At 40.3% G+C, this 19,547-nt stretch overlaps 1 protein-coding gene across 5 annotated transcripts in view; it reads right to left on the bottom strand.

The window, feature by feature from the left end:
- Positions 1–2,623: 2,623 nt before the first annotated feature.
- Positions 2,624–19,547, bottom strand: part of LOC309818343 (guanylate-binding protein 6-like) — a 112,647-nt gene continuing 95,723 nt past the window's right edge. Inside the window, exons 19-33 of one of the 5 annotated variants that reach the window (XM_082648022.1) lie at positions 19,082–19,275; positions 17,729–17,920; positions 16,180–16,282; positions 15,650–15,843; positions 14,511–14,702; positions 12,962–13,064; positions 12,432–12,625; positions 11,075–11,266; positions 9,526–9,628; positions 8,996–9,189; positions 7,859–8,050; positions 6,311–6,413; positions 5,784–5,974; positions 4,647–4,838; positions 2,624–3,201 (exon numbers count right to left, since the gene is read on the bottom strand). In XM_082648022.1, coding sequence (XP_082504148.1) covers positions 3,088–3,201; positions 4,647–4,838; positions 5,784–5,974; positions 6,311–6,413; positions 7,859–8,050; positions 8,996–9,189; positions 9,526–9,628; positions 11,075–11,266; positions 12,432–12,625; positions 12,962–13,064; positions 14,511–14,702; positions 15,650–15,843; positions 16,180–16,282; positions 17,729–17,920; positions 19,082–19,275 — 2,453 coding nt within the window. In that variant the 3' untranslated portion in view covers positions 2,624–3,087. Of the gene's footprint in view, positions 3,202–4,646; positions 4,839–5,783; positions 8,051–8,995; positions 9,190–9,525; positions 9,629–11,074; positions 11,267–12,431; positions 12,626–12,961; positions 13,065–14,510; positions 14,703–15,649; positions 15,844–16,179; positions 16,283–17,728; positions 17,921–19,081; positions 19,276–19,547 lie in introns of those variants that run through there. The other 4 variants (XM_082648026.1, XM_082648023.1, XM_082648024.1 and 1 more) reach the window with 4 other exon arrangements.

The following is a 19,547-nucleotide window of genomic DNA, read 5'->3' as shown; positions in this document are numbered from 1 at the left end:
CATGATTCTCATCACTATGGTATGTACTTGGGCTTCTGATGTTTAAATGCTAACAGGTGGCCTCCATGCGTCAGGGTCTATAATCCCCAGTACTATCAGGGCATCCAGTTCTTCAACGATACATCACATCTTTGGACCTTGCCTGCAGCAGAGAGTCAATCAATGAACATTCAAGAATGATGGGATTCCTCTCACCAGTGCATATTCTTAATGTTTAGTAATTTTCTTCCAATACCTTAGAAGTGTAACTCAAAGAGAGGAAGTGAAGGCTCCTCTAGCTGAGATTTCAAGGGGTAACAGGAAAGTTTATACCTTCTTTTTGAAGAAATATAAGGGATTAAAAACACAGCCAAAGTGAAAACAAGATTAGGATGCAAATTTTATGCTTTCTAGTATTCTGATCCAACTCATTGAACAGACTGATGTCATTTCTAGAAGCAATGAGCAATTTCATCATCTAATAGTCAATTTCACATTCCATTTATTATCATTTTTAGTATTATACTTTATGTTTTCTTTCTCATTTGAGAAACGATAATACAAGCTTTCTTTACAAAATTGAGAAGATAGAGGATATAATGAAAAGTGTGTGTCCCTTCCATCACGAATGCCAAGCTGTTCTCCCCAGAAGGAACCAATGATACCACTTTCTAATGAATCTTCCAGAGGCGTTCTATGTGTACATATATATGAGTGCACATAAGAATTGCATTTTTTATGGTGAACAGATTATACAAACTGTTTTGTACCTCATTTTCTTCACTCTACTATATATCTTCAAGGTTGTTCTATATTTATACATATAAACCTCCACTATCAATTTTTTTACTGGCTACATAGTATTCCAGTATATGTACATGGAAAATGTATATTACCAATTTATATAGATGGACATTTAAGTAGTTTCCAATCTTTTGCCATTAAAAGGGATGCCTCAACGGGCCTCTTGTATGTATGTATGTATATATACATATATATGATCTTGCACACATATATTTCCTAAAAGTGAACATGCTATATCAAAGTGCATTTATTCTATCTAATGTGGGCCAGGCATCGATATTTTCTAGTAACCACTTTTTATATTTAAAGATTTGCTGAATGAAAGTGAAAAGCATTCACACCAAACATAGGCCAGAGCATGTACATATATTGTGTATCTATAATTTCTTTAAAAGAAGAGCTACTTCGTTTTAAATAGAGAGCTCACACCACTCACAATATGACCAAGAAGTTCGCCTAGAATGCACAATAGTGAAGAGATCTCTTTGCCAAATTCGTCCAAGGCTACTGCCAGCCAGGGAGTATCATCATCTTTAATATTATCAATCATATTTTTCAAATGATTTATCTCTGCATTCATCTCCTCAGATTTCTTTCTAAATCCTTCTTTAAGCAGAGCTTCCTGGACCTAAAAAAAAATAATAAAAGGGGCTTCCCTGGTGGCGCAGTGGTTGAGAGTCTGCCTGCCGATGCAGGGGACACGGGTTCGTGCCCCGGTCCGGGAAGATCCCACACGCCGCGGAGCGGCTGGGCCCGTGAGCCATGGCCGCTGAGCCTGCGCGTCTGGAGCCTGTGCTCCGCAATGGGAGAGGCCACAATAGTGAGAGGCCCGCGTACCGCAAAAAAAAAAAAAAAAAAAAGTGAGAGAAGGGAAGTAAAACTTTTTAAATCCCCATTTTTTTCAAGGATTACATTTTGTCAAAGTTTAAAACTTTGCAAATTATCTTTGTTTCACTGCTAAAATTGTTCTTTCTTACTCAGTCATGAAAGGAGAATTTTGTAACACAGAATATCTACTGGTTTGGACCTAAACACTAAGAGAAAGTATAGTTTACAGCCTTACTAATATTCACATACCATTGGGTTTTGCCAAAAAGCTAAGCCTGACATGAGGACAAATATATGTTACAGCCAAAAAATGAGAGGCGAGAGGTAACCTTGGTCTGATTGCACTGAGTCTCAGTCCCACTCAAGATGGTGCAGTCACCCAAATCATAGAAATCTGTTATAAACTCATCCAGATGGACAGTGAGAAAATTCCCTCTATGTCACATGATAGCTTGGGTATCTATCCACACCTGGAGACAAGGCAGCAAGTTTAGAAGCCGTTGCCTCTCTATGTTTTTAAGTCTGGACATTTCCAATAGTTTTATGACAGCATAGATCTACCTCAGGGTCTCTGGGTGGTAGCAAGGTTCCTGGTAATCGGCAATGATCCTGGTAAAGCAAGCCAGTTGCTGCTCATATCAAATATATGTGGTTGGAATATCTGTTTAATGAAGCCTCATGTGATCATTTTAAAATTCTCAAAATGGATATCCAAACACTATTTATATTCTCCAGGGGACTGGAGGGGCCATAATCATGCTGAACTCTCCAGAGTCTACTTATACAGTAGAACTCAAAGGCTTTCTGGAAGGATTCAAAGGCTTCAGGGTTTTAATATATCACAAGCAGTAAATGGCAGCGGTGCTTTCCTCCCTAGTCTTGCTGTAACCTTCGCCCACCCCTTCTTGATGTACAAGGGTAATGACCGTCAAGCACTACTAAGGCCACAGCCTGACCTACCTTCAGCTTATGCTCCATCATATTGTGCTCTCTCAGTAGCTTTTCTCTTCTCCTCGCCAGCTTCTCTGTCAGCTGGGCTATGTTTTCCTGGAGACTCCTCTGTCGTGCTGCCGTCTGCTGCTCCAGCTCCTGCAGTTTCTGTTTCAGCAGCTCCTGTTCCCTCTCAGCTGTTTCCCACCTGGCCTGCTCCTCTGCCCCAAGAAGGTTTTAGAGAGGGATGAAAATAAGGTAAGGACTGATCTCTACCCTCCTGACCTCAGAGACCAAATAAAATTGGAAAGGGAGGTAGAAAATCTCTGAAATCCGCCCCCCGTGTCCACACCACCAAGAGCACATTTCAGAATGTGATGGGAGAGGCTCTGTCTGGCTGACATCTAACCATGTCCAACCACAACTCCCCTTGCTGTTTTTGGATGTAGCAGAGCTATCCCACAGATGGAGAAGAGGCTCCTTCTTCCTTATCAGGAAGGTTTTGCTCTCACACCTGTCAGAGGGAACTGCGGGACTGCCAGAGCCCTACTCCGTACCTACTACAGCCTTCTCCCCATCACTGAGGGCTTTATCTGCCTGCAGGATGGATTTCTCTATTGCCACCTGTGACAGCAGAAAGTTCTGGAGGACTTCGTTTGCCTGAGGAACCAAGAAGGAGCACAGAACTTAAAATTCCATTGAGGAGATTAGTGCTGCAAAAACAAGTATGTCCATGTAATTTTTGCTTCATGTTTAAAATTCTACAGTGGTTCACTACAACAAGCCTAAGCTCCTTACAGTGACCTGTCTTCCTCCAGCATCTAGCCCCATGGTACTTCCTTCTACCCACTCCAGATCCCAGCCAGTCAGAACTATGTTCAGTTCTACAAACCCAGGATGTCTGGTGCTTTCCTATATTGCTCTTCCCAATGTGAAATACTGCCTCTAAAATGTGCTGCTGTTTTCCTCTGCTACTTGCTGTCTGTAACTTTAGGCAAGTTAGTTTAACTTGCTAAGCCTCTCCGTTCAGATCTTTAAAATGTTGACAATAAGCGTAGATGCTTCTTAATGTTATTTGAAGGATTAAAGAGTCTAGCGAAAGAGCTTAGCATTATGGCTCTAGGCAATAACAGTTCAAAATATGTCAGCTGCATTCTCCTCTAGCTGAGATTTCAAGGGGTAACAGGAAAGTTTATACCTTCTTTTTGAAGAAATATAAGGGATTAAAAACACAGCCAAAGTGAAAACAAGATTAGGATGCAAATTTTATGCTTTCTAGTATTCTGATCCAACTCATTGAACAGACTGATGTCAGTTCTAGAAGCAATGAGCAATTTCATCATCTAATTGTCAATTTCACATTCCATTTATTATCATTTTTAGTATTATACTTTATGTTTTCTTTGTCATTTGAGAAATGATAATACAAGCTTTCTTTACAAAATTGAGAAGATAGAGGATATAATGAAAAGTGTGTGTCCCTTCCATCACGAATGCCAAGCTGTTCTCCCCAGAAGGAACCAATGATACCACTTTCTAATGAATCTTCCAGAGGCGTTCTATGTGTACATATATATGAGTGCACATAAGAATTGCATTTTTTATGGTGAACAGATTATACAAACTGTTTTGTACCTCATTTTTTTCACTCTACTATATATCTTCAAGGTTGTTCTATATTTATACATATAAACCTCCACTATCAATTTTTTTACTGGCTACATAGTATTCCAGTATATGTACATGGAAAATGTATATTATCAATTTATATAGATGGACATTTAAGTAGTTTCCAATCTTTTGCCATTAAAAGGGATGCCTCAACGGGCCTCTTGTATGTATGTATGTATATATACATATATATGATCTTGCACACATATATTTCCTAAAAGTGAACATGCTATATCAAAGTGCATTTATTCTATCTAATGTGGGCCAGGCATTGATATTTTCTAGTAACCACTTTTTATATTTAAAGATTTGCTGAATGAAAGTGAAAAGCATTCACACCAAACATAGGCCAGAGCATGTACATATATTGTGTATCTATAATTTCTTTAAAAGAAGAGCTACTTCGTTTTAAATAGGGAGCTCACACCACTCACAATATGACCAAGAAGTTTGCCTGGAGCGCACAATAGTGAAGAGATCTCTTTGCCAAATTTGTCCAAGGCTACTGCCAGCCAGGGAGTATCATCATCTTTAGTATTATCAATCATATTTTTCAAATGATTTATCTCTGCATTCATCTCCTCAGATTTATTTCTAAATCCTTCTTTAAGCAGAGCTTCCTGGACCTAAAAAAAAAAAAAAAGTGAGAGAAGGGAAGTAAAACTTTTTAAATCCCCATTTTTTTCAAGGATTACATTTTGTCAAAGTTTAAAACTTTGCAAATTATCTTTGTTTCACTGATAAAATTGTTCTTTCTTACTCAGTCATGAAAGGAGAATTTTGTAACACAGAATATCTACTGGTTTGGACCTAAACACTAAGAGAAAGTATAGTTTACAGCCTTACTAATATTCACATACCATTGGGTTTTGCCAAAAACCTAAGCCTGACATGAGGACAAATATATGTTCCAGCCAAAAAATGAGAGGCGAGAGGTAACCTTGGTCTGATTGCACTGATTCTCAGTCCCACTCAAGATGGTGCAGTCACCCAAATCATAGAAATCTGTTATAAACTCATCCAGATGGACAGTGAGAAAATTCCCTCTATGTCACATGATAGCTTGGGTATCTATCCACACCTGGAGACAAGGCAGCAAGTTTAGAAGCCGTTGCCTCTCTATGTTTTTAAGTCTGGACATTTCCAATAGTTTTATGACAGCATAGATCTACCTCAGGGTCTCTGGGTGGTAGCAAGGTTCCTGGTAATCGGCAATGATCCTGGTAAAGCAAGCCAGTTGCTGCTCATATCAAATATATGTGGTTGGAATATCTGTTTAATGAAGCCTCATGTGATCATTTTAAAATTCTCAAAATGGATATCCAAACACTATTTATATTCTCCAGGGGACTGGAGGGGCCATAATCATGCTGAACTCTCCAGAGTCTACTTATACAGTAGAACTCAAAGGCTTTCTGGAAGGATTCAAAGGCTTCAGGGTTTTAATATATCACAAGCAGTAAATGGCAGCGGTGCTTTCCTCCCTAGTCTTGCTGTAACCTTCGCCCACCCCTTCTTGATGTACAAGGGTAATGACCGTCAAGCACTACTAAGGCCACAGCCTGACCTACCTTCAGCTTATGCTCCATCATATTGTGCTCTCTCAGTAGCTTTTCTCTTCTCCTCGCCAGCTTCTCTGTCAGCTGGGCTATGTTTTCCTGGAGACTCCTCTGTCGTGCTGCCGTCTGCTGCTCCAGCTCCTGCAGTTTCTGTTTCAGCAGCTCCTGTTCCCTCTCAGCTGTTTCCCACCTGGCCTGCTCCTCTGCCCCAAGAAGGTTTTAGAGAGGGATGAAAATAAGGTAAGGACTGATCTCTACCCTCCTGACCTCAGAGACCAAATAAAATTGGAAAGGGAGGTAGAAAATCTCTGAAATCCGCCCCCCGTGTCCACACCACCAAGAGCACATTTCAGAATGTGATGGGAGAGGCTCTGTCTGGCTGACATCTAACCATGTCCAACCACAACTCCCCTTGCTGTTTTTGGATGTAGCAGAGCTATCCCACAGATGGAGAAGAGGCTCCTTCTTCCTTATCAGGAAGGTTTTGCTCTCACACCTGTCAGAGGGAACTGCGGGACTGCCAGAGCCCTACTCCGTACCTACTACAGCCTTCTCCCCATCACTGAGGGCTTTATCTGCCTGCAGGATGGATTTCTCTATTGCCACCTGTGACAGCAGAAAGTTCTGGAGGACTTCGTTTGCCTGAGGAACCAAGAAGGAGCACAGAACTTAAAATTCCATTGAGGAGATTAGTGCTGCAAAAACAAGTATGTCCATGTAATTTTTGCTTCATGTTTAAAATTCTACAGTGGTTCACTACAACAAGCCTAAGCTCCTTACAGTGACCTGTCTTCCTCCAGCATCTAGCCCCATGGTACTTCCTTCTACCCACTCCAGATCCCAGCCAGTCAGAACTATGTTCAGTTCTACAAACCCAGGATGTCTGGTGCTTTCCTATATTGCTCTTCCCAATGTGAAATACTGCCTCTAAAATGTGCTGCTGTTTTCCTCTGCTACTTGCTGTCTGTAACTTTAGGCAAGTTAGTTTAACTTGCTAAGCCTCTCCGTTCAGATCTTTAAAATGTTGACAATAAGCGTAGATGCTTCTTAATGTTATTTGAAGGATTAAAGAGTCTAGCGAAAGAGCTTAGCATTATGGCTCTAGGCAATAACAGTTCAAAATATGTCAGCTGCATTCTCCTCTAGCTGAGATTTCAAGGGGTAACAGGAAAGTTTATACCTTCTTTTTGAAGAAATATAAGGGATTAAAAACACAGCCAAAGTGAAAACAAGATTAGGATGCAAATTTTATGCTTTCTAGTATTCTGATCCAACTCATTGAACAGACTGATGTCAGTTCTAGAAGCAATGAGCAATTTCATCATCTAATTGTCAATTTCACATTCCATTTATTATCATTTTTAGTATTATACTTTATGTTTTCTTTGTCATTTGAGAAATGATAATACAAGCTTTCTTTACAAAATTGAGAAGATAGAGGATATAATGAAAAGTGTGTGTCCCTTCCATCACGAATGCCAAGCTGTTCTCCCCAGAAGGAACCAATGATACCACTTTCTAATGAATCTTCCAGAGGCGTTCTATGTGTACATATATATGAGTGCACATAAGAATTGCATTTTTTATGGTGAACAGATTATACAAACTGTTTTGTACCTCATTTTTTTCACTCTACTATATATCTTCAAGGTTGTTCTATATTTATACATATAAACCTCCACTATCAATTTTTTTACTGGCTACATAGTATTCCAGTATATGTACATGGAAAATGTATATTATCAATTTATATAGATGGACATTTAAGTAGTTTCCAATCTTTTGCCATTAAAAGGGATGCCTCAACGGGCCTCTTGTATGTATGTATGTATATATACATATATATGATCTTGCACACATATATTTCCTAAAAGTGAACATGCTATATCAAAGTGCATTTATTCTATCTAATGTGGGCCAGGCATTGATATTTTCTAGTAACCACTTTTTATATTTAAAGATTTGCTGAATGAAAGTGAAAAGCATTCACACCAAACATAGGCCAGAGCATGTACATATATTGTGTATCTATAATTTCTTTAAAAGAAGAGCTACTTCGTTTTAAATAGGGAGCTCACACCACTCACAATATGACCAAGAAGTTTGCCTGGAGCGCACAATAGTGAAGAGATCTCTTTGCCAAATTTGTCCAAGGCTACTGCCAGCCAGGGAGTATCATCATCTTTAGTATTATCAATCATATTTTTCAAATGATTTATCTCTGCATTCATCTCCTCAGATTTATTTCTAAATCCTTCTTTAAGCAGAGCTTCCTGGACCTAAAAAAAAAAAAAAAGTGAGAGAAGGGAAGTAAAACTTTTTAAATCCCCATTTTTTTCAAGGATTACATTTTGTCAAAGTTTAAAACTTTGCAAATTATCTTTGTTTCACTGATAAAATTGTTCTTTCTTACTCAGTCATGAAAGGAGAATTTTGTAACACAGAATATCTACTGGTTTGGACCTAAACACTAAGAGAAAGTATAGTTTACAGCCTTACTAATATTCACATACCATTGGGTTTTGCCAAAAACCTAAGCCTGACATGAGGACAAATATATGTTCCAGCCAAAAAATGAGAGGCGAGAGGTAACCTTGGTCTGATTGCACTGATTCTCAGTCCCACTCAAGATGGTGCAGTCACCCAAATCATAGAAATCTGTTATAAACTCATCCAGATGGACAGTGAGAAAATTCCCTCTATGTCACATGATAGCTTGGGTATCTATCCACACCTGGAGACAAGGCAGCAAGTTTAGAAGCCGTTGCCTCTCTATGTTTTTAAGTCTGGACATTTCCAATAGTTTTATGACAGCATAGATCTACCTCAGGGTCTCTGGGTGGTAGCAAGGTTCCTGGTAATCGGCAATGATCCTGGTAAAGCAAGCCAGTTGCTGCTCATATCAAATATATGTGGTTGGAATATCTGTTTAATGAAGCCTCATGTGATCATTTTAAAATTCTCAAAATGGATATCCAAACACTATTTATATTCTCCAGGGGACTGGAGGGGCCATAATCATGCTGAACTCTCCAGAGTCTACTTATACAGTAGAACTCAAAGGCTTTCTGGAAGGATTCAAAGGCTTCAGGGTTTTAATATATCACAAGCAGTAAATGGCAGCGGTGCTTTCCTCCCTAGTCTTGCTGTAACCTTCGCCCACCCCTTCTTGATGTACAAGGGTAATGACCGTCAAGCACTACTAAGGCCACAGCCTGACCTACCTTCAGCTTATGCTCCAACATCATATTGTGCTCTCTCAGTAGCTTTTCTCTTCTCCTCGCCAGCTTCTCTGTCAGCTGGGCTATGTTTTCCTGGAGACTCCTCTGTCGTGCTGCCGTCTGCTGCTCCAGCTCCTGCAGTTTCTGTTTCAGCAGCTCCTGTTCCCTCTCAGCTGTTTCCCACCTGGCCTGCTCCTCTGCCCCAAGAAGGTTTTAGAGAGGGATGAAAATAAGGTAAGGACTGATCTCTACCCTCCTGACCTCAGAGACCAAATAAAATTGGAAAGGGAGGTAGAAAATCTCTGAAATCCGCCCCCCGTGTCCACACCACCAAGAGCACATTTCAGAATGTGATGGGAGAGGCTCTGTCTGGCTGACATCTAACCATGTCCAACCACAACTCCCCTTGCTGTTTTTGGATGTAGCAGAGCTATCCCACAGATGGAGAAGAGGCTCCTTCTTCCTTATCAGGAAGGTTTTGCTCTCACACCTGTCAGAGGGAACTGCGGGACTGCCAGAGCCCTACTCCGTACCTACTACAGCCTTCTCCCCATCACTGAGGGCTTTATCTGCCTGCAGGATGGATTTCTCTATTGCCACCTGTGACAGCAGAAAGTTCTGGAGGACTTCGTTTGCCTGAGGAACCAAGAAGGAGCACAGAACTTAAAATTCCATTGAGGAGATTAGTGCTGCAAAAACAAGTATGTCCATGTAATTTTTGCTTCATGTTTAAAATTCTACAGTGGTTCACTACAACAAGCCTAAGCTCCTTACAGTGACCTGTCTTCCTCCAGCATCTAGCCCCATGGTACTTCCTTCTACCCACTCCAGATCCCAGCCAGTCAGAACTATGTTCAGTTCTACAAACCCAGGATGTCTGGTGCTTTCCTATATTGCTCTTCCCAATGTGAAATACTGCCTCTAAAATGTGCTGCTGTTTTCCTCTGCTACTTGCTGTCTGTAACTTTAGGCAAGTTAGTTTAACTTGCTAAGCCTCTCCGTTCAGATCTTTAAAATGTTGACAATAAGCGTAGATGCTTCTTAATGTTATTTGAAGGATTAAAGAGTCTAGCGAAAGAGCTTAGCATTATGGCTCTAGGCAATAACAGTTCAAAATATGTCAGCTGCATTCTCCTCTAGCTGAGATTTCAAGGGGTAACAGGAAAGTTTATACCTTCTTTTTGAAGAAATATAAGGGATTAAAAACACAGCCAAAGTGAAAACAAGATTAGGATGCAAATTTTATGCTTTCTAGTATTCTGATCCAACTCATTGAACAGACTGATGTCATTTCTAGAAGCAATGAGCAATTTCATCATCTAATTGTCAATTTCACATTCCATTTATTATCATTTTTAGTATTATACTTTATGTTTTCTTTGTCATTTGAGAAATGATAATACAAGCTTTCTTTACAAAATTGAGAAGATAGAGGATATAATGAAAAGTGTGTGTCCCTTCCATCACGAATGCCAAGCTGTTCTCCCCAGAAGGAACCAATGATACCACTTTCTAATGAATCTTCCAGAGGCGTTCTATGTGTACATATATATGAGTGCACATAAGAATTGCATTTTTTATGGTGAACAGATTATACAAACTGTTTTGTACCTCATTTTTTTCACTCTACTATATATCTTCAAGGTTGTTCTATATTTATACATATAAACCTCCACTATCAATTTTTTTTACTGGCTACATAGTATTCCAGTATATGTACATGGAAAATGTATATTACCAATTTATATAGATGGACATTTAAGTAGTTTCCAATCTTTTGCCATTAAAAGGGATGCCTCAACGGGCCTCTTGTATGTATGTATGTATATATACATATATATGATTTTGCACACATATATTTCCTAAAAGTGAACATGCTATATCAAAGTGTATTTATTCTATCTAATGTGGGCCAGGCATTGATATTTTCTAGTAACCACTTTTTATATTTAAAGATTTGCTGAATGAAAGTGAAAAGCATTCACACCAAACATAGGCCAGAGCATGTACATATATTGTGTATCTATAATTTCTTTAAAAGAAGAGCTACTTCGTTTTAAATAGGGAGCTCACACCACTCACAATATGACCAAGAAGTTTGCCTGGAGTGCACAATAGTGAAGAGATCTCTTTGTCAAATTCGTCCAAGGTTACTGCCAGCCAGGGAGTATCATCATCTTTAGCATTATCAATCATATTTTTCAAACGATTTATCTCTGCATTCATCTCCTCAAATTTCTTTCTAAATCCTTCTTTAAGCAGAGCTTCCTGGACCTAAAAAAAAAAATAAAAGGGGCTTCCCTGGTGGCGCAGTGGTTGAGAGTCCGCCTGCCGATGCAGGGGACAGGGGTTCGTGCCCCGGTCCGGGAAGATCCCACATGCCGCGGAGCGGCTGGGCCCGTGAGCCATGGCCGCTGAGCCTGCGCGTCTGGAGCCTGTGCTCCGCAATGGGAGAGGCCACAATAGTGAGAGGCCCGCGTACCGCAAAAAAAAAAAAAAAAAAAAAAAAAGTGAGAGAAGGGAAGTAAAACTTTTTAAATCCCCATTTTTTTTCAAGGATTACATTTTGTCAAACTTTAAAACTTTGCAAATTATCTTTGTTTCACTGCTAAAATTGTTCTTTCTTACTCAGTCATGAAAGGAGAATTTTGTAACACAGAATATCTACTGGTTTGGACCTAAACACTAAGAGAAAGTATAGTTTACAGCCTTACTAATATTCACATACCATTGGGTTTTGCCAAAAACCTAAGCCTGACATGAGGACAAATATATGTTCCAGCCAAAAAATGAGAGGCGAGAGGTAACCTTGGTCTGATTGCACTGATTCTCAGTCCCACTCAAGATGGTGCAGTCACCCAAATCATAGAAATCTGTTATAAACACATCCAGATGGACAGTGAGAAAATTCCCTCTATGTCACATGATAGCTTGGGTATCTATCCACACCTGGAGACAAGGCAGCAAGTTTAGAAGCCGTTGCCTCTCTATGTTTTTAAGTCTGGACATTTCCAATAGTTTTATGACAGCATAGATCTACCTCAGGGTCTCTGGGTGGTAGCAAGGTTCCTGGTAATCAGCAATGATCCTGGTAAAGCAAGCCAGTTGCTGCTCATATCAAATATATGTGGTTGGAATATCTGTTTAATGAAGCCTCATGAGATCATTTTAAAATTCTCAAAATGGATATCCAAACACTATTTATATTCTCCAGGGAACTGGAGGGGCCATAATCATGCTCAACTCTCCAGAGTCTACTTATACAGTAGAACTCAAAGCCTTTTTGGAAAGATTCAAAGGCTTCAGGGTTTTAATATATCACAAGCAGTAAATGGCAGCGGTGCTTCCCTCCCTAGTCTTGCTGTAACCTTCGCCCACCCCTTCCTGATGTACAAGGGTAATGACCGTCAAGCACTACTAAGGCCACAGCCTGACCTACCTTCAGCTTATGCTCCAACATCATATTGTGCTCTCTCAGTTGCTTTTCTCTTCTCCTCGCCAGCTTCTCTGTCAGCTGGGCTATGTTTTCCTGGAGACTCCTCTGTCGTGCTGCCGTCTGCTGCTCCAGCTCCTGCAGTTTCTGTTTCAGCAGCTCCTGTTCCCTCTCAGCTGTCTCCCTCCTGGCCTGCTCCTCTGCCCCAAGAAGGTTTTAGAGAGGGATGAAAATAAGGTAAGGACTGATCTCTACCCTCCTGACCTCAGAGACCAAATAAAATTGGAAAGGGAGGTAGAAAATCTCTGAAATCCGCCCCCCGTGTCCACACCACCAAGAGCACATTTCAGAATGTGATGGGAGAGGCTCTGTCTGGCTGACATCTAACCATGTCCAACCACAACTCCCCTTGCTGTTTTTGGATGTAGCAGAGCTATCCCACAGATGGAGAAGAGGCTCCTTCTTCCTTATCAGGAAGGTTTTGCTCTCACACCTGTCAGAGGGAACTGCGGGACTGCCAGAGCCCTACTCCGTACCTACTACAGCCTTCTCCCCATCACTGAGGGCTTTATCTGCCTGCAGGATGGATTTCTCTATTGCCACCTGTGACAGCAGAAAGTTCTGGAGGACTTCGTTTGCCTGAGGAACCAAGAAGGAGCACAGAACTTAAAATTCCATTGAGGAGATTAGTGCTGCAAAAACAAGTATGTCCATGTAATTTTTGCTTCATGTTTAAAATTCTACAGTGGTTCACTACAACAAGCCTAAGCTCCTTACAGTGACCTGTCTTCCTCCAGCATCTAGCCCCATGGTACTTCCTTCTACCCACTCCAGATCCCAGCCAGTCAGAACTATGTTCAGTTCTACAAACCCAGGATGTCTGGTGCTTTCCTGTATTGCTCTTCCCAATGTGAAATACTGCCTCTAAAATGTGCTGCTGTTTTCCTCTGCTACTTGCTGTCTGTAACTTTAGGCAAGTTAGTTTAACTTGCTAAGCCTCTCCGTTCAGATCTTTAAAATGTTGACAATAAGCGTAGATGCTTCTTAATGTTATTTGAAGGATTAAAGAGTCTAGCGAAAGAGCTTAGCATTATGGCTCTAGGCAATAACAGTTCAAAATATGTCAGCTGCATTCTCCTCTAGCTGAGATTTCAAGGGGTAACAGGAAAGTTTATACCTTCTTTTTGAAGAAATATAAGGGATTAAAAACACAGCCAAAGTGAAAACAAGATTAGGATGCAAATTTTATGCTTTCTAGTATTCTGATCCAACTCATTGAACAGACTGATGTCAGTTCTAGAAGCAATGAGCAATTTCATCATCTAATTGTCAATTTCACATTCCATTTATTATCATTTTTAGTATTATACTTTATGTTTTCTTTGTCATTTGAGAAATGATAATACAAGCTTTCTTTACAAAATTGAGAAGATAGAGGATATAATGAAAAGTGTGTGTCCCTTCCATCACGAATGCCAAGCTGTTCTCCCCAGAAGGAACCAATGATACCACTTTCTAATGAATCTTCCAGAGGCGTTCTATGTGTACATATATATGAGTGCACATAAGAATTGCATTTTTTATGGTGAACAGATTATACAAACTGTTTTGTACCTCATTTTTTTCACTCTACTATATATCTTCAAGGTTGTTCTATATTTATACATATAAACCTCCACTATCAATTTTTTTTACTGGCTACATAGTATTCCAGTATATGTACATGGAAAATGTATATTACCAATTTATATAGATGGACATTTAAGTAGTTTCCAATCTTTTGCCATTAAAAGGGATGCCTCAACGGGCCTCTTGTATGTATGTATGTATATATACATATATATGATTTTGCACACATATATTTCCTAAAAGTGAACATGCTATACCAAAGTGCATTTATTCTATCTAATGTGGGCCAGGCATTGATATTTTCTAGTAACCACTTTTTATATTTAAAGATTTGCTGAATGAAAGTGAAAAGCATTCACACCAAACATAGGCCAGAGCATGTACATATATAGTGTATCTATAATTTCTTTAAAAGAAGAGCTACTTCGTTTTAAATAGGGAGCTCACACCACTCACAATATGACCAAGAAGTTTGCCTGGAGTGCACAATAGTGAAGAGATCTCTTTGTCAAATTCGTCCAAGGCTACTGCCAGCCAAGGAGTATCATCATCTTTAGCATTATCAATCATATTTTTCAAATGATTTATCTCTGCATTCATCTCCTCAGATTTCTTTCTAAATCCTTCTTTAAGCAGAGCTTCCTGGACCTAAAAAAAAAAAAAAAAGTGAGAGAAGGGAAGTAAAACTTTTTAAATCCCCATTTTTTTTCAAGGATTACATTTTGTCAAACTTTAAAACTTTGCAAATTATCTTTGTTTCACTGCTAAAATTGTTCTTTCTTACTCAGTCATGAAAGGAGAATTTTGTAACACAGAATATCTACTGGTTTGGACCTAAACACTAAGAGAAAGTATAGTTTACAGCCTTACTAATATTCACATACCATTGGGTTTTGCCAAAAAGCTAAGCCTGACATGAGGACAAATATATGTTCCAGCCAAAAAATGAGAGGCGAGAGGTAACCTTGGTCTGATTGCACTGATTCTCAGTCCCACTCAAGATGGTGCAGTCACCCAAATCATAGAAATCTGTTATAAACACATCCAGATGGACAGTGAGAAAATTCCCTCTATGTCACATGATAGCTTGGGTATCTATCCACACCTGGAGACAAGGCAGCAAGTTTAGAAGCCGTTGCCTCTCTATGTTTTTAAGTCTGGACATTTCCAATAGTTTTATGACAGCATAGATCTACCTCAGGGTCTCTGGGTGGTAGCAAGGTTCCTGGTAATCGGCAATGATCCTGGTAAAGCAAGCCAGTTGCTGCTCATATCAAATATATGTGGTTGGAATATCTGTTTAATGAAGCCTCATGAGATCATTTAAAAATTCTCAAAATGGATATCCAAACACTATTTATATTCTCCAGGGGACTGGAGGGGCCATAATCATGCTCAACTCTCCAGAGTCTACTTATACAGTAGAACTCAAAGGCTTTTTGGAAGGATTCAAAGGCTTCAGGGTTTTAATATATCACAAGCAGTAAATGGCAGCAGTGCTTCCCTCCCTAGTCTTGCTGTAACCTTCGCCCACCCCTTCCTGATGTACAAGGGTAATGACCGTCAAGCACTACTAAGGCCACAGCCTGACCTACCTTCAGCTTATGCTCCAACATCATATTGTGCTCTCTCAGTTGCTTTTCTCTTCTCCTCGCCAGCTTCTTTGTCAGCTGGGCTATGTTTTCCTGGAGACTCCTCTGTCGTGCTTCCGTCTGCTGCTCCAGCTCCTGCAGTTTCTGTTTCAGCAGCTCCTGTTCCCTCTCAGCTGTCTCCCTCCTGGCCTGCTCCTCTGCCCCAAGAAGGTTTTAGAGAGGGATGAAAATAAGGTAAGGACTGATCTCTACCCTCCTGACCTCAGAGACCAAATAAAATTGGAAAGGGAGGTAGAAAATCTCTGAAATCCGCCCCCCGTGTCCACACCACCAAGAGCACATTTCAGAATGTGATGGGAGAGGCTCTGTCTGGCTGACATCTAACCATGTCCAACCACAACTCCCCTTGCTGTTTTTGGATGTAGCAGAGCTATCCCACAGATGGAGAAGAGGCTCCTTCTTCCTTATCAGGAAGGTTTTGCTCTCACACCTGTCAGAGGGAACTGCGGGACTGCCAGAGCCCTACTCCGTACCTACTACAGCCTTCTCCCCATCACTGAGGGCTTTATCTGCCTGCAGGATGGATTTCTCTATTGCCACCTGTGACAGCAGAAAGTTCTGGAGGACTTCGTTTGCCTGAGGAACCAAGAAGGAGCACAGAACTTAAAATTCCATTGAGGAGATTAGTGCTGCAAAAACAAGTATGTCCATGTAATTTTTGCTTCATGTTTAAAATTCTACAGTGGTTCACTACAACAAGCCTAAGCTCCTTACAGCGACCTGTCTTCCTCCAGTATCTAGCCCCATGGTACTTCCTTCTACCCACTCCAGATCCCAGCCAATCAGAACTATGTTCAGTTCTACAAACCCAGGATGTCTGGTGCTTTCCTATATTGCTCTTCCCAACGTGAAATACTGCCTCTAAAATGTGCTGCTGTTTTCCTCTGCTACTTGCTGTCTGTAACTTTAGGCAAGTTAGTTTAACTTGCTAAGCTTCTCCGTTCAGATCTTTAAAATGTTGACAGTAAGCGTAGATGCTTCTTAATGTTATTTGAAGGATTAAAGAGTCTAGCGAAAGAGCTTAGCATTATGGCTCTAGGCAATAACAGTTCAAAATATGTCAGCTGCATTCTCCTCTAGCTGAGATTTCAAGGGGTAACAGGAAAGTTTATACCTTCTTTTTGAAGAAATATAAGGGATTAAAAACACAGCCAAAGTGAAAACAAGATTAGGATGCAAATTTTATGCTTTCTAGTATTCTGATCCAACTCATTGAACAGACTGATGTCATTTCTAGAAGCAATGAGCAATTTCATCATCTAATTGTCAATTTCACATTCCATTTATTATCATTTTTAGTATTATACTTTATGTTTTCTTTGTCATTTGAGAAATGATAATACAAGCTTTCTTTACAAAATTGAGAAGATAGAGGATATAATGAAAAGTGTGTGTCCCTTCCATCACGAATGCCAAGCTGTTCTCCCCAGAAGGAACCAATGATACCACTTTCTAATGAATCTTCCAGAGGCGTTCTATGTGTACATATATATGAGTGCACATAAGAATTGCATTTTTTATGGTGAACAGATTATACAAACTGTTTTGTACCTCATTTTTTTCACTCTACTATATATCTTCAAGGTTGTTCTATATTTATACATATAAACCTCCACTATCAATTTTTTTTACTGGCTACATAGTATTCCAGTATATGTACATGGAAAATGTATATTACCAATTTATATAGATGGACATTTAAGTAGTTTCCAATCTTTTGCCATTAAAAGGGATGCCTCAACGGGCCTCTTGTATGTATGTATGTATATATACATATATATGATTTTGCACACATATATTTCCTAAAAGTGAACATGCTATATCAAAGTGCATTTATTCTATCTAATGTGGGCCAGGCATTGATATTTTCTAGTAACCACTTTTTATATTTAAAGATTTGCTGAATGAAAGTGAAAAGCATTCACACCAAACATAGGCCAGAGCATGTACATATATTGTGTATCTATAATTTCTTTAAAAGAAGAGCTACTTCGTTTTAAATAGGGAGCTCACACCACTCACAATATGACCAAGAAGTTTGCCTGGAGTGCACAATAGTGAAGAGATCTCTTTGTCAAATTCGTCCAAGGCTACTGCCAGCCAGGGAGTATCATCATCTTTAGCATTATCAATCATATTTTTCAAACGATTTATCTCTGCATTCATCTCCTCAGATTTCTTTCTAAATCCTTCTTTAAGCAGAGCTTCCTGGACCTAAAAAAAAAAATAAAAGGGGCTTCCCTGGTGGCGCAGTGGTTGAGAGTCCGCCTGCCGATGCAGGTGACACGGGTTCGTGCCCCGGTCCGGGAAGATCCCACATGCCGCGGAGCGGCTGGGCCCGTGAGCCATGGCCGCTGAGCCTGCGCGTCTGGAGCCTGTGCTCCGCAATGGGAGAGGCCACAATAGTGAGAGGCCCGCGTACCGCAAAAAAAAAAAAAAAAAAAAAAAAAAAAAAGTGAGAGAAGGGAAGTAAAACTTTTTAAATCCCCATTTTTTTTTCAAGGATTACATTTTGTCAAAGTTTAAAACTTTGCAAATTATCTTTGTTTCACTGCTAAAATTGTTCTTTCTTACTCAGTCATGAAAGGAGAATTTTGTAACACAGAATATCTACTGGTTTGGACCTAAACACTAAGAGAAAGTATAGTTTACAGCCTTACTAATATTCACATACCATTGGGTTTTGCCAAAAAGCTAAGCCTGACATGAGGACAAATATATGTTCCAGCCAAAAAATGAGAGGCGAGAGGTAACCTTGGTCTGATTGCACTGATTCTCAGTCCCACTCAAGATGGTGCAGTCACCCAAATCATAGAAATCTGTTATAAACACATCCAGATGGACAGTGAGAAAATTCCCTCTATGTCACATGATAGCTTGGGTATCTATCCACACCTGGAGACAAGGCAGCAAGTTTAGAAGCCGTTGCCTCTCTATGTTTTTAAGTCTGGACATTTCCAATAGTTTTATGACAGCATAGATCTACCTCAGGGTCTCTGGGTGGTAGCAAGGTTCCTGGTAATCGGCAATGATCCTGGTAAAGCAAGCCAGTTGCTGCTCATATCAAATATATGTGGTTGGAATATCTGTTTAATGAAGCCTCATGAGATCATTTAAAAATTCTCAAAATGGATATCCAAACACTATTTATATTCTCCAGGGGACTGGAGGGGCCATAATCATGCTCAACTCTCCAGAGTCTACTTATACAAAGCCTTTTTGGAAGGAGTCAAAGGCTTCAGGGTTTTAATATATCACAAGCAGTAAATGGCAGCGGTGCTTCCCTCCCTAGTCTTGCTGTAACCTTCGCCCACCCCTTCCTGATGTACAAGGGTAATGACCGTCAAGCACTACTAAGGCCACAGCCTGACCTACCTTCAGCTTATGCTCCAACATCATATTGTGCTCTCTCAGTTGCTTTTCTCTTCTCCTCGCCAGCTTCTCTGTCAGCTGGGCTATGTTTTCCTGGAGACTCCTCTGTCGTGCTGCCGTCTGCTGCTCCAGCTCCTGCAGTTTCTGTTTCAGCAGCTCCTGTTCCCTCTCAGCTGTCTCCCTCCTGGCCTGCTCCTCTGCCCCAAGAAGGTTTTAGAGAGGGATGAAAATAAGGTAAGGACTGATCTCTACCCTCCTGACCTCAGAGACCAAATAAAATTGGAAAGGGAGGTAGAAAATCTCTGAAATCCGCCCCCCGTGTCCACACCACCAAGAGCACATTTCAGAATGTGATGGGAGAGGCTCTGTCTGGCTGACATCTAACCATGTCCAACCACAACTCCCCTTGCTGTTTTTGGATGTAGCAGAGCTATCCCACAGATGGAGAAGAGGCTCCTTCTTCCTTATC

The sequence above is a fragment of the Grampus griseus genome, assembly GCF_964374135.1.
Source record: "Grampus griseus genome assembly, chromosome: 1".
NCBI lineage: Eukaryota > Metazoa > Chordata > Mammalia > Artiodactyla > Delphinidae > Grampus > Grampus griseus.
The sequence above is the reverse complement of the archived record's forward strand: the minus strand, read 5'-3'. Positions and strand labels throughout refer to the sequence as shown.